The 14,605-nt window shown below is 35.9% G+C and overlaps 1 protein-coding gene across 2 annotated transcripts in view; it reads left to right on the top strand.

Moving 5' to 3' along the window:
- kremen1 (kringle containing transmembrane protein 1) overlaps positions 1 to 14,605 on the top strand; it is a 125,168-nt gene that overhangs the window by 29,954 nt on the left and 80,609 nt on the right. For both annotated transcript variants that reach the window (XM_054772994.1, XM_054772993.1), the window contains one exon: positions 10,543 to 10,840. In XM_054772994.1, coding sequence (XP_054628969.1) covers positions 10,573 to 10,840 — 268 coding nt within the window. In that variant the 5' untranslated portion in view covers positions 10,543 to 10,572. The remainder of the gene's footprint in view (positions 1 to 10,542; positions 10,841 to 14,605) is intronic.

Below are 14,605 nucleotides of genomic sequence, written 5' to 3'. Positions count from 1 at the left end.
GGAGTATAAAGGTGACTATAGGGTGTTATTACACGTATAATAACCACTATTATGTCTACTATATTGGCTAATAGGAGTATAAAGGTGACTATAGGGGTGTTATTACACGTATAATAACCACTATTATGTCTACTATATTGGCTAATAGGAGTATAAAGGTGACTATAGGGGTGTTATTACATGTATAATAACCACTATTATGTCTACTATATTGGCTAATAGGAGTATAAAGGTGACTATAGGGTGTTATTACATGTATAATAACCACTATTATGTCTACTATATTGGCTAATAGGAGTATAAAGGTGACTATAGGGTGTTATTACATGTATAATAACCACTATTATGTCTACTATATTGGCTAATAGGAGTATAAAGGTGACTATAGGGTGTTATTACATGTATAATAACCACTATTATGTCTACTATATTGGCTAATAGGAGTATAAAGGTGACTATAGGGTGTTATTACACGTATAATAACCACTATTATGTCTACTATATTGGCTAATAGGAGTATAAAGGTGACTATAGGGTGTTATTACATGTATAATAACCACTATTATGTCTACTATATTGGCTAATAGGAGTATAAAGGTGACTATAGGGTGTTATTACACGTATAATAACCACTATTATGTCTACTATATTGGCTAATAGGAGTATAAAGGTGACTATAGGGTGTTATTACATGTATAATAACCACTATTATGTCTACTATATTGGCTAATAGGAGTATAAAGGTGACTATAGGGTGTTATTACACGTATAATAACCACTATTATGTCTACTATATTGGCTAATAGGAGTATAAAGGTGACTATAGGGTGTTATTACATGTATAATAACCACTATTATGTCTACTATATTGGCTAATAGGAGTGTAAAGGTGACTATAGGGTGTTATTACATGTATAATAACCACTATTATGTCTACTATATTGGCTAATAGGAGTGTAAAGGTGACTATAGGGTGTTATTACATGTATAATAACCACTATTATGTCTACTATATTGGCTAATAGGAGTATAAAGGTGACTATAGGGTGTTATTACATGTATAATAACCACTATTATGTCTACTATATTGGCTAATAGGAATGTAAATGTGACTATAGGGTGTTATTACACGTATAATAACCACTATTATGTCTACTACTGTATATTGGCTAATAGGAGTATAAAGGTGACTATAGGGTGTTATTACACGTATAATAACCACTATTATGTCTACTATATTGGCTAATAGGAGTGTAAAGGTGACTATAGGGTGTTATTACATGTATAATAACCACTATTATGTCTACTATATTGGCTAATAGGAATGTAAATGTGACTATAGGGTGTTATTACATGTATAATAACCACTATTATGTCTACTATATTGGCTAATAGGAGTGTAAAGGTGACTATAGGGTGTTATTACATGTATAATAACCACTATTATGTCTACTATATTGGCTAATAGGAGTATAAAGGTGACTATAGGGTGTTATTACACGTATAATAACCACTATTATGTCTACTATATTGGCTAATAGGAGTATAAAGGTGACTATAGGGGTGTTATTACACGTATAATAACCACTATTATGTCTACTATATTGGCTAATAGGAGTATAAAGGTGACTATAGGGGTGTTATTACATGTATAATAACCACTATTATGTCTACTATATTGGCTAATAGGAGTATAAAGGTGACTATAGGGTGTTATTACATGTATAATAACCACTATTATGTCTACTATATTGGCTAATAGGAGTATAAAGGTGACTATAGGGTGTTATTACACGTATAATAACCACTATTATGTCTACTATATTGGCTAATAGGAGTATAAAGGTGACTATAGGGGTGTTATTACATGTATAATAACCACTATTATGTCTACTATATTGGCTAATAGGAGTATAAAGGTGACTATAGGGTGTTATTACATGTATAATAACCACTATTATGTCTACTATATTGGCTAATAGGAGTATAAAGGTGACTATAGGGTGTTATTACACGTATAATAACCACTATTATGTCTACTATATTGGCTAATAGGAGTATAAAGGTGACTATAGGGTGTTATTACATGTATAATAACCACTATTATGTCTACTATATTGGCTAATAGGAGTGTAAAGGTGACTATAGGGTGTTATTACATGTATAATAACCACTATTATGTCTACTATATTGGCTAATAGGAGTATAAAGGTGACTATAGGGTGTTATTACATGTATAATAACCACTATTATGTCTACTATATTGGCTAATAGGAGTATAAAGGTGACTATAGGGTGTTATTACACGTATAATAACCACTATTATGTCTACTATATTGGCTAATAGGAGTATAAAGGTGACTATAGGGGTGTTATTACACGTATAATAACCACTATTATGTCTACTATATTGGCTAATAGGAGTATAAAGGTGACTATAGGGTGTTATTACACGTATAATAACCACTATTATGTCTACTATATTGGCTAATAGGAGTATAAAGGTGACTATAGGGGTGTTATTACACGTATAATAACCACTATTATGTCTACTATATTGGCTAATAGGAGTATAAAGGTGACTATAGGGGTGTTATTACATGTATAATAACCACTATTATGTCTACTATATTGGCTAATAGGAGTATAAAGGTGACTATAGGGTGTTATTACATGTATAATAACCACTATTATGTCTACTATATTGGCTAATAGGAGTATAAAGGTGACTATAGGGTGTTATTACATGTATAATAACCACTATTATGTCTACTATATTGGCTAATAGGAGTATAAAGGTGACTATAGGGGTGTTATTACATGTATAATAACCACTATTATGTCTACTATATTGGCTAATAGGAGTATAAAGGTGACTATAGGGTGTTATTACATGTATAATAACCACTATTATGTCTACTATATTGGCTAATAGGAGTATAAAGGTGACTATAGGGTGTTATTACACGTATAATAACCACTATTATGTCTACTATATTGGCTAATAGGAGTATAAAGGTGACTATAGGGGTGTTATTACACGTATAATAACCACTATTATGTCTACTATATTGGCTAATAGGAGTATAAAGGTGACTATAGGGTGTTATTACATGTATAATAACCACTATTATGTCTACTATATTGGCTAATAGGAGTATAAAGGTGACTATAGGGTGTTATTACACGTATAATAACCACTATTATGTCTACTATATTGGCTAATAGGAGTATAAAGGTGACTATAGGGTGTTATTACATGTATAATAACCACTATTATGTCTACTATATTGGCTAATAGGAGTATAAAGGTGACTATAGGGTGTTATTACACGTATAATAACCACTATTATGTCTACTATATTGGCTAATAGGAGTGTAAAGGTGACTATAGGGTGTTATTACATGTATAATAACCACTATTATGTCTACTATATTGGCTAATAGGAATGTAAATGTGACTATAGGGTGTTATTACATGTATAATAACCACTATTATGTCTACTATATTGGCTAATAGGAGTGTAAAGGTGACTATAGGGTGTTATTACATGTATAATAACCACTATTATGTCTACTATATTGGCTAATAGGAGTATAAAGGTGACTATAGGGTGTTATTACACGTATAATAACCACTATTATGTCTACTATATTGGCTAATAGGAGTATAAAGGTGACTATAGGGGTGTTATTACATGTATAATAACCACTATTATGTCTACTATATTGGCTAATAGGAGTATAAAGGTGACTATAGGGTGTTATTACATGTATAATAACCACTATTATGTCTACTATATTGGCTAATAGGAGTATAAAGGTGACTATAGGGTGTTATTACATGTATAATAACCACTATTATGTCTACTATATTGGCTAATAGGAGTATAAAGGTGACTATAGGGTGTTATTACACGTATAATAACCACTATTATGTCTACTATATTGGCTAATAGGAGTATAAAGGTGACTATAGGGTGTTATTACACGTATAATAACCACTATTATGTCTACTATATTGGCTAATAGGAGTATAAAGGTGACTATAGGGGTGTTATTACATGTATAATAACCACTATTATGTCTACTATATTGGCTAATAGGAGTATAAAGGTGACTATAGGGTGTTATTACATGTATAATAACCACTATTATGTCTACTATATTGGCTAATAGGAGTATAAAGGTGACTATAGGGTGTTATTACACGTATAATAACCACTATTATGTCTACTATATTGGCTAATAGGAGTATAAAGGTGACTATAGGGTGTTATTACATGTATAATAACCACTATTATGTCTACTATATTGGCTAATAGGAGTGTAAAGGTGACTATAGGGTGTTATTACATGTATAATAACCACTATTATGTCTACTATATTGGCTAATAGGAGTATAAAGGTGACTATAGGGTGTTATTACATGTATAATAACCACTATTATGTCTACTATATTGGCTAATAGGAATGTAAATGTGACTATAGGGTGTTATTACACGTATAATAACCACTATTATGTCTACTATATTGGCTAATAGGAGTATAAAGGTGACTATAGGGTGTTATTACACGTATAATAACCACTATTATGTCTACTATATTGGCTAATAGGAGTATAAAGGTGACTATAGGGTGTTATTACATGTATAATAACCACTATTATGTCTACTATATTGGCTAATAGGAGTGTAAAGGTGACTATAGGGTGTTATTACATGTATAATAACCACTATTATGTCTACTATATTGGCTAATAGGAGTATAAAGGTGACTATAGGGTGTTATTACATGTATAATAACCACTATTATGTCTACTATATTGGCTAATAGGAATGTAAATGTGACTATAGGGTGTTATTACATGTATAATAACCACTATTATGTCTACTATATTGGCTAATAGGAGTGTAAAGGTGACTATAGGGTGTTATTACATGTATAATAACCACTATTATGTCTACTATATTGGCTAATAGGAGTATTAAGGTGACTATAGGGTGTTATTACATGTATAATAACCACTATTATGTCTACTATATTGGCTAATAGGAGTATAAAGGTGACTATAGGGTGTTATTACACGTATAATAACCACTATTATGTCTACTATATTGGCTAATAGGAGTGTAAAGGTGACTATAGGGTGTTATTACACGTATAATAACCACTATTATGTCTACTATATTGGCTAATAGGAATGTAAAGGTGACTATAGGGTGTTATTACATGTATAATAACCACTATTATGTCTACTATATTGGCTAATAGGAGTATAAAGGTGACTATAGGGTGTTATTACACGTATAATAACCACTATTATGTCTACTATATTGGCTAATAGGAGTGTAAAGGTGACTATAGGGTGTTATTACACGTATAATAACCACTATTATGTCTACTATATTGGCTAATAGGAGTATAAAGGTGACTATAGGGTGTTATTACACGTATAATAACCACTATTATGTCTACTATATTGGCTAATAGGAGTATAAAGGTGACTATAGGGGTGTTATTACATGTATAATAACCACTATTATGTCTACTATATTGGCTAATAGGAGTATAAAGGTGACTATAGGGTGTTATTACATGTATAATAACCACTATTATGTCTACTATATTGGCTAATAGGAGTATAAAGGTGACTATAGGGTGTTATTACATGTATAATAACCACTATTATGTCTACTATATTGGCTAATAGGAGTGTAAAGGTGACTATAGGGTGTTATTACATGTATAATAACCACTATTATGTCTACTATATTGGCTAATAGGAGTATAAAGGTGACTATAGGGTGTTATTACATGTATAATAACCACTATTATGTCTACTATATTGGCTAATAGGAGTATAAAGGTGACTATAGGGTGTTATTACATGTATAATAACCACTATTATGTCTACTATATTGGCTAATAGGAGTGTAAAGGTGACTATAGGGTGTTATTACACGTATAATAACCACTATTATGTCTACTATATTGGCTAATAGGAGTATAAAGGTGACTATAGGGTGTTATTACATGTATAATAACCACTATTATGTCTACTATATTGGCTAATAGGAGTATAAAGGTGACTATAGGGTGTTATTACATGTATAATAACCACTATTATGTCTACTATATTGGCTAATAGGAGTATAAAGGTGACTATAGGGTGTTATTACATGTATAATAACCACTATTATGTCTACTATATTGGCTAATAGGAGTATAAAGGTGACTATAGGGTGTTATTACACGTATAATAACCACTATTATGTCTACTATATTGGCTAATAGGAGTATAAAGGTGACTATAGGGTGTTATTACACGTATAATAACCACTATTATGTCTACTATATTGGCTAATAGGAGTGTAAAGGTGACTATAGGGTGTTATTACACGTATAATAACCACTATTATGTCTACTATATTGGCTAATAGGAGTATAAAGGTGACTATAGGGTGTTATTACACGTATAATAACCACTATTATGTCTACTATATTGGCTAATAGGAGTATAAAGGTGACTATAGGGTGTTATTACACGTATAATAACCACTATTATGTCTACTATATTGGCTAATAGGAGTATAAAGGTGACTATAGGGTGTTATTACATGTATAATAACCACTATTATGTCTACTATATTGGCTAATAGGAGTATAAAGGTGACTATAGGGTGTTATTACACGTATAATAACCACTATTATGTCTACTATATTGGCTAATAGGAGTATAAAGGTGACTATAGGGTGTTATTACACGTATAATAACCACTATTATGTCTACTATATTGGCTAATAGGAGTATAAAGGTGACTATAGGGTGTTATTACATGTATAATAACCACTATTATGTCTACTATATTGGCTAATAGGAGTATAAAGGTGACTATAGGGTGTTATTACACGTATAATAACCACTATTATGTCTACTATATTGGCTAATAGGAGTATAAAGGTGACTATAGGGGTGTTATTACATGTATAATAACCACTATTATGTCTACTATATTGGCTAATAGGAGTATAAAGGTGACTATAGGGTGTTATTACACGTATAATAACCACTATTATGTCTACTATATTGGCTAATAGGAGTATAAAGGTGACTATAGGGTGTTATTACATGTATAATAACCACTATTATGTCTACTATATTGGCTAATAGGAATGTAAAGGTGACTATAGGGGTGTTATTTCAAGTCTACAGGGCTCTAATCATGTTAAACGTTTTTAGAAGGTCATAAACATGGTTTCTATGCTCTAACTATGAAAATATTCTATTTATTAATCTTGGATCCTAATTCACTTACCGCTGGTCAGGTCTGGAACCAATTAACGCGACAAACGAGGGACGGCTGTAAATATGATACGTTATCGTTTGGAAGCGACTCCCGCTCATGCGTGACATGTCAGCTTTTTCGTGGCCGTGAGGAGATTCCTCGACAATGCGGGGTGATGTCCAAGGACGAGACCACGTCCTGTCAAAAACAGGAAATGGAATGCCCACTTCAGGCTGCAAGAGTTTGTTTTGTTTTGTTCCAAAAAGGTTTCGTTCATAAATAAAAGGGCACATTACATTTGACTGAAAGTGTTGAGGCTTTAAGGACCCTTTTTGCACGCATGTTGGAACACGTTTCCACTAACCTGCTTAGTAAGACACGGATCAGAATAGAAGAACAATCCTTTCATGCTGTATATCCCTGCGGGGGGGCGATTGGATTTTACACTCTGTTTGACACTTTTATACGCTTTACACTCCCAGCCAATGCCGTGCAGTCATGGAGGGATGTCAGCGTCAAACGAAGCCAACGAGCTCCCGTCTACATGTCGGCAGCAGGTCTTCTCTTCTGGTCCCACCGTCGGCACACTTCACTGCCTGATGCTTTTTCTTTTTCATTTTGCGGAAAATGCCCCTTATTTTCAGACGCAAATGCTGCCGGGTATGTGAGTAGTAGTAGTATTTACAGCTCTGGCTGTAGGTAACCTCCTGAGGTTTTTTTTTTTTTTTTTTTTTAAGTGCGGTCAGTATCTACCTCTTTATCTACCTCTGCATGCGCTTTAAAATGTGAAAGTCATGCGCATTTCACTGATTTCTGCAATGAACTCATCAGCGCTGTCATTGCTGGCTAAGCAGTTTACTCCGTCACCGCTATTACAACATTGGTTCTGTTGCTGCTGTGTTGTGTACTATACTTCATTCCACCATTTCGCTTTCTCTTGCACTCAGCGCACCCGTGATATGACAGTCGAGAAACCAAAGAGACCAGTGGGTGGGTCAGCTATCAACATGTAAAATACGCAAAACAAACTCGTCAGAGGAATGTGACCTGCACGCTAATGTGTGCGGACAAGGCCGGCATGCCATGACACACACACACACACACACACACACACACACGAGCACATGCACGTGCAATTTTGCAAACTACATGACTGATCAATAAGACGGGTGTTGTCCTTTACTGTGCAGCAATAAGACAAGACTACGATGGAGTATTGGGGCCACGTTGAAAAACTAAAATCTAACATTTTTAGAATAAAGTCGGAAATTTAGGGGAAAAAAATTGTGATGTTATGAGAATAAAGTCATAAATTTCCAAGAAAAAAGTATTCTCATAAAATTACGACTTTTTGTCTCATAAATTTACGAGACATAAAGTCGTAATACTCACACGAATAAAGCTTGTAAATTTACAAAGAATAAAGTCATAAATTTACCAGAAAAATGTCGTAATATTACAAGAATAAAGTTGTAAATTTACAAAAAAAGTCATAATTCTACGAGAATAAAGTCGGAAATTTATGAGAATAAAAGTTTTAATATTAAGAAAATAAAGTCATAATATTACAAGAATAAAGTCGTACATTTCCTAGAAAAAAGGTGTAAATTTACCAGAATAGTCGTAATATTACAAGAATAAAGACGTAAATTGAATGCCGCCAATGCTGGTAACATAAAGTAACAATATACAGTACAATACTCCGTTGTACAAGACAGCTTCCTTTGTTTTACATCAACATTTGTTTTCATGCAGTTTGCCTTGCATCATCAGCAACATCATTCACTGATGAACATTCATAAGTCCAAATAAATAATAGCCCGTTATAATACCCCCCCCCCAAAAAAAACAACAAAAAAATTATTGCTGCCTTTTCGAAGCTCTTAAGCAATGCTTTTTTTTAGCCAACCACCAGAGGGTGCTGTTTCACACTTCAGCAGGCAGGCCAGTCATTGTCTTTGGGCACCTGTTGGGCGCATGCTATTATAATGACACCTTCTAATTAACCATCATTAAAGTGCATTCTTTTATTTCACTTAATGACGTGTTCGTCCTTTCTTTGTTCAAGCGAGTCTGTTCAGTCTTTCTTTGCTACCAATTAACAACAAAGAGCGGCGTTGGGTGCAGCATTCAGAGAAGAATTGAATTCTGCCTTTTCAGAGATTGAACGATGTGCTTATTTGTTATTGTGGTTGTGTTTGTCACATCGAAAGGTTCTAATATTGTCACCCCCCCCCCCCCCGATAGAAAAGGTTGATAAAAAGATGTAGTCGAAAATATATATTTATTTAATATTTCAAATAGCATTTAAATCATAACTTTAAATATAAACAATATTGGAAAAACGGTAAAAAAACGACAATAAAACTATTTTCAGTCATATCCAAGATCATATATTTATTTACATATAAATAATTCAAGCATTACAACAATGGTGCATAAATAAAGTTATTAAAATATTTTAAATATAAATATTAAAAATATTTGAGCAATGCTGCCAAAGTAAAAGTAAAAATATTACACGTTTGAATTTAAAAACCTGAAATATTTCATCAATGGCACATATTACAAATACAAATATTTCAAGTCAGATTCAAAACAATATTATATTGAAATATATAGAAAGTATTAAAAATAATAAAGTATTAAAACACAAGTGAAAAATGTAAATAATTATTCGAAATAATTTTGAAACAGATTGCATATTTAAAAGACATCAATGGTGCATAAATAAAGTCATTAAAATATTTCAAATGTTCTGTATTTAAATAAAAATATTTAAAATAATAGGTACCACGTTAAAAGTCAAATATATTTTAGGTTATATTCAAAATATTATCTGTTGGGATTTAAATACTCGAAATATCACAACAATTGTGCAAGAAATATATATCTTTTAAATATTTGGTTAAATATCAATATTTAAAATATTAGAACAGTGGTGCAAAATTGAAATGAAAATATTTAAAGTCAAATTAAATATATATTAGATCATACATAATAGTAAACTATTAAAAATAATAAAATATTAAAACAAAGGTGCAAAATTAAGATGCTTATTAGAAATGATTTTTAAAGAGATAAATGTATTTTTGGGAAGAATTGAAGCGATGTTATTACTTCTGGAATTACTGCTGCTAACTTTATTGAATAATCAGTGTGTTATTATCATGCAATATTTGGTTAATGAGTACTTGTGTGATGCTAACGTAGCTCCGCCTCCTCCTCTTCCTCCTCCTCCTCCTCGCTGCAGGTTGAACGTCTTGGCGGTGTTTCCTGTCACATGGCCTGCTGGAAATCGGATCCCTACGCGCTGCTATCTAGTCCCGGGCTCGGGGGTGTCGCTCTGTCAGAAGCTGCGTGCGAGACTCGGAGCGTGGACGCGGACTTTCCCGAGCAGAAACGAGAAGAGCTGCTTCACTTCCTCACTCAACCGCTCACCTGGGCGCCCTTCCCGGCTCGCACCATGGACCCGTGGACCACCGGCGCCTCCGCGCTCCTTGTGGCCGCCTTTGCTCTGTCCTCCGCGGCTCTCAGTCACTTCGACACCGGTGAGTCCACAACCTTCTCTCGCTGCAGCGGACACATCCAGCGATGTTTCCCCTGCTATTACAAAGTTCTTATATAGTTATGAACGTTATTATTGGATACTATTGGTGAAGTGAGTCATTTTTTATTTGGTTCAGTTCAAATGTAAACATCATCCGGAGACCCAGAACTCCTGGTCCTGATTGTTATGCGCACAAAACTGATCTTCAGCCAGCGTTTAGGGCTACGGACAGGTGACACATTTAACAGCACATGAATCACACACCACATCGGTTTTACCCCTTTTGGAAAAGCTGCAATTGAGCGTAAGGGTACTTTAATTTGGTCCCGAGGAAAGGTGCTTTCAAACCTTCTTGTCCTACAGTTACTGTTTCAATGTGTCATTTACCCGGAAAAAGTCTAAACTGACCTTATAAAACTACTGTTGTACCTCTGTTGTTGTTCATTTGTTCCAAAAGGGCAGACAAAAACCGAAATGTATGAAACCCGAAGCGATTTTTTCCCTTAGAAAATAATGTAAATCCAATAAGTCTGTTCCTGACCACCTAAATTATGAACAAATACACATTTTACAGGGAATATTAATTTTACACGCAGAAAACAATGTGAAATAATTACAAATGACAAATGAAATGGATACGTGAACATTTAACATATACACGTGCCAACAACTTTGCATCTTCGATCGTTTCTGATCTGTTTCGTTAGCACCTTTGCCCTTTTGGGAGCATCCTTGATTTCTTCTTTCTTCGACAGGATGGAACTTATTGTTGTTCTTAATACCACAAGATTCAGCCTACCAAAGCGTAAAATGCAACAGGTTGTTGTTACGCGTGATATTGTACGATAACCGAGAAGACATTTTCTTTGATAAAAATTGAATCATATTAAGAAAACTTGGCCATCAAAACTGAGGTTTGACTGTGCTTGAAAAGTGCCTTAAAAGGCAGCAGCTGTACCATTACACCACCAGGGACTGACAAGTGAATGGGTGAATTCTGCCATGTTGTTCTCTTATTCTGCAATGTGCTGTCAATCATTGTGGCAATGAGCAAAATAATGAACACTGAACCTGCGCTTCTGGCTTTGAAGGCAGCAGCTGTACCCTTACACCACCAGGGACTGACAGGTGAACAGGTGCTGTCATTCATGCTGTCAGATTACGCGTCTCTGTTTTGTCAGCGGCAATGCGCCCCTTTACGCAAAATGCCCCCCGCCACCCTATGGATTGCGGGGTCCTACGCACAGCGTGTGCTCTGCGTGTAGGGAGGGGGTGCGACCCAGAGTCCCATCGCTGCACAGCTTTAAAAACTTTCACGCGAGCGTGTGCGCTGGTTTGCGATGCAAAAAAAGCAAATGTTTGTCCGTGTCAGCCTCGGTTTTGCATCCCGCATTCTTAAGCGTGCGTTGCGTGCACCACCTACCCAGCTGCTTCCCACGCACCATGGGTCCATAAGTGAGCAGATATCTAATAAGGACGACCGCACAAACCAGCCTCCCCCTGCTGCTGCTGCTGCTGCTGCTGCTGTAATTTGCGCCCGCGTTTCAAGTCAAAGCGGCAAAATCCGCAGGCTTTCCTTTTTAATTTTTTTGTCTCTTAATTACACCCTTGGATTCCAAATTAGAGGGTCCGCCATCTGGGCTGGTGCGTAAGTACTCCCATGTGTACCTATGTATTAACAAAGTATTTAAAGCCACGGTATTCCCCCTCATAACACCGGCAGGGAGGAAAAAGGGGCCAAGTTAAATCAGCTGTAGTGTAGGACCGTCGCTCCATGTGTTTACAAACGTTGCAGTGACTCGTTTTGGCGTATATGGAGAAAAAAAAGGTCAAAAGTGAAAAACACAGCAAGTTCTGCTGTGCATGTGTGCACAACACATGCACAGTTTTCTTTTGGTTCCTGGACAACACAGTGCAGCAAATACACAAACTACTCTGTGTTTACTCTGCGTGCTGATGCAGTGGAGATAAGTGTGTGTGTGTGTGTGTGTGTGTCACGTCACGCTCTCTCGTGATGCTATCTTTGTGAGCAAAGTGATATTGTTTCATTGTGGGATTCCCCGCTTGGATCACAACTTGTTTGGGTTTGTGCTGCGTCAAATAGTCCCCACCTGATACACCGGAAGCCTCCCATTGGAAAGTGTAGAAATAATCCGTTCCAGGGTCAAACTGGGGCCATGGTAACATTTTTATGAACCGCAGTCATACAAGTGTAAGAAGAAGTCAACCGCCGTTAAACGTTAAACCACCCAAGTCTCAACTCTGTAATGGCAAACATCCATTTAAACATTCTTGACTCATAAAAGCGTAAAAATAAGTTAAGCACAGTTCATTTTAGAATATGAACATAGCACACTTCTGTGTGTACATTGTGCACTTGGGTTTCATTTTGACAGTTGGCGCGCCGTCCCAAATTGATTACAGGAAATGACAATCACAATATTTACCAGCTTCCTCTTCTTTTTCTTCGTCTTTGATTTTAAAAATTGTGATTGCAACCACTTGCGTTAGTCCCGCCCTCCTTTTGCGCCATTGCCAAGATGGAGACTATTGAGGGTGGAAAAGGCTATGTGGCTGTGCACTCGCTGTTTTAATCATAATAAAGGATTAGATTTGATATAAAGTGAACCCATTATTCAATCGCACACTGGAGGTGGTAAACTACATCTGTAGCCACAGCTGCCCTGGGGTAGTCTGATGCAAGTTGGCCGCCAATTCACGCCTACAGCCTGTCCGACCACCACCAAACATCGTTCCCAGGGACACGAAGACAGTGACTAGGTGGAGAGAGTGCGGACTCAACCGCCAACCTTCCGGTTTGTGGACGACCTGCTCTACCTCCTTAGCCACACCTGCTTCACCATTTGGAGCATTTCGAGTGCACTCAGTGCAGTGTTAGTGCACTTATGTACTCAAAAGATGGATGTGTAAGTACGGAAATGCACCAATTTGATCTTTAAGGACAAGGGATTTATGGCAAAGAGGTTTTGCTTCGGAGATGGTGCCTCACTGATGTCACTTTTTACCATTCCTAAAGGCCACGCGGCTTTCAAACGTGCTGCAAGCATCACTTGCCACCCTCTTCCTGCTCCGAGCATGTAAGCCACGCCCACCATAACACACACAGACGTGCACTAAATACAAGAATGAAATGAAACGGTAATAAAAAAACAAAACAAAGTTATTGCTATCGCTTTCATAGGAACGGATCCTTTAAAGGAAAACCACACTTTTTTTTTTATTTTGCCCATCAGCCACAATCCTTCTTTCTCTTTTCTGTGCATTCTAAAGATATAAAAACAGCTAAAAAGGGCAGCTAATTAATGCACGTAAACCTGTTAGAACCCCTCCAAAAACCTCCAAGAAGGTTTTATGGTTTTCTATCCGTGCTGTGAGCAAGTAGTAACAGGTAAAGTCATGCTAACATGCAGTACGTACAGTACTTTGGGAACTACCTTCCTGGGCACATTGATTTCACATAGCAACAAAAAAGGAACGCTACACCTACACCTAGCGTTAGCTTTTCCAAACTAAAAAACCCCCAACAAAACACAAAAGCAGCAGTGGCGGCAGCTCCAATATGTAGCGTTATCTTTCGCTAGTGACCTGAGGCGTTGTGAGCGAGCCAGCCAGGCCAGGTGTCACTACGCCAGCAAGGTAGTTCTTGGGCGTAGCAATGTTAATAACGATAATAATCATAATGTCGCTGTGGCTTGGTTAATATGCAGGTCACATCACGTAAATGGAGTGCATTTAAGATTTAAAA

Source organism: Dunckerocampus dactyliophorus, chromosome 4, assembly GCF_027744805.1.
Source record: "Dunckerocampus dactyliophorus isolate RoL2022-P2 chromosome 4, RoL_Ddac_1.1, whole genome shotgun sequence".
NCBI lineage: Eukaryota > Metazoa > Chordata > Actinopteri > Syngnathiformes > Syngnathidae > Dunckerocampus > Dunckerocampus dactyliophorus.
This window is presented reverse-complemented; position numbering and strand designations above follow the sequence as displayed.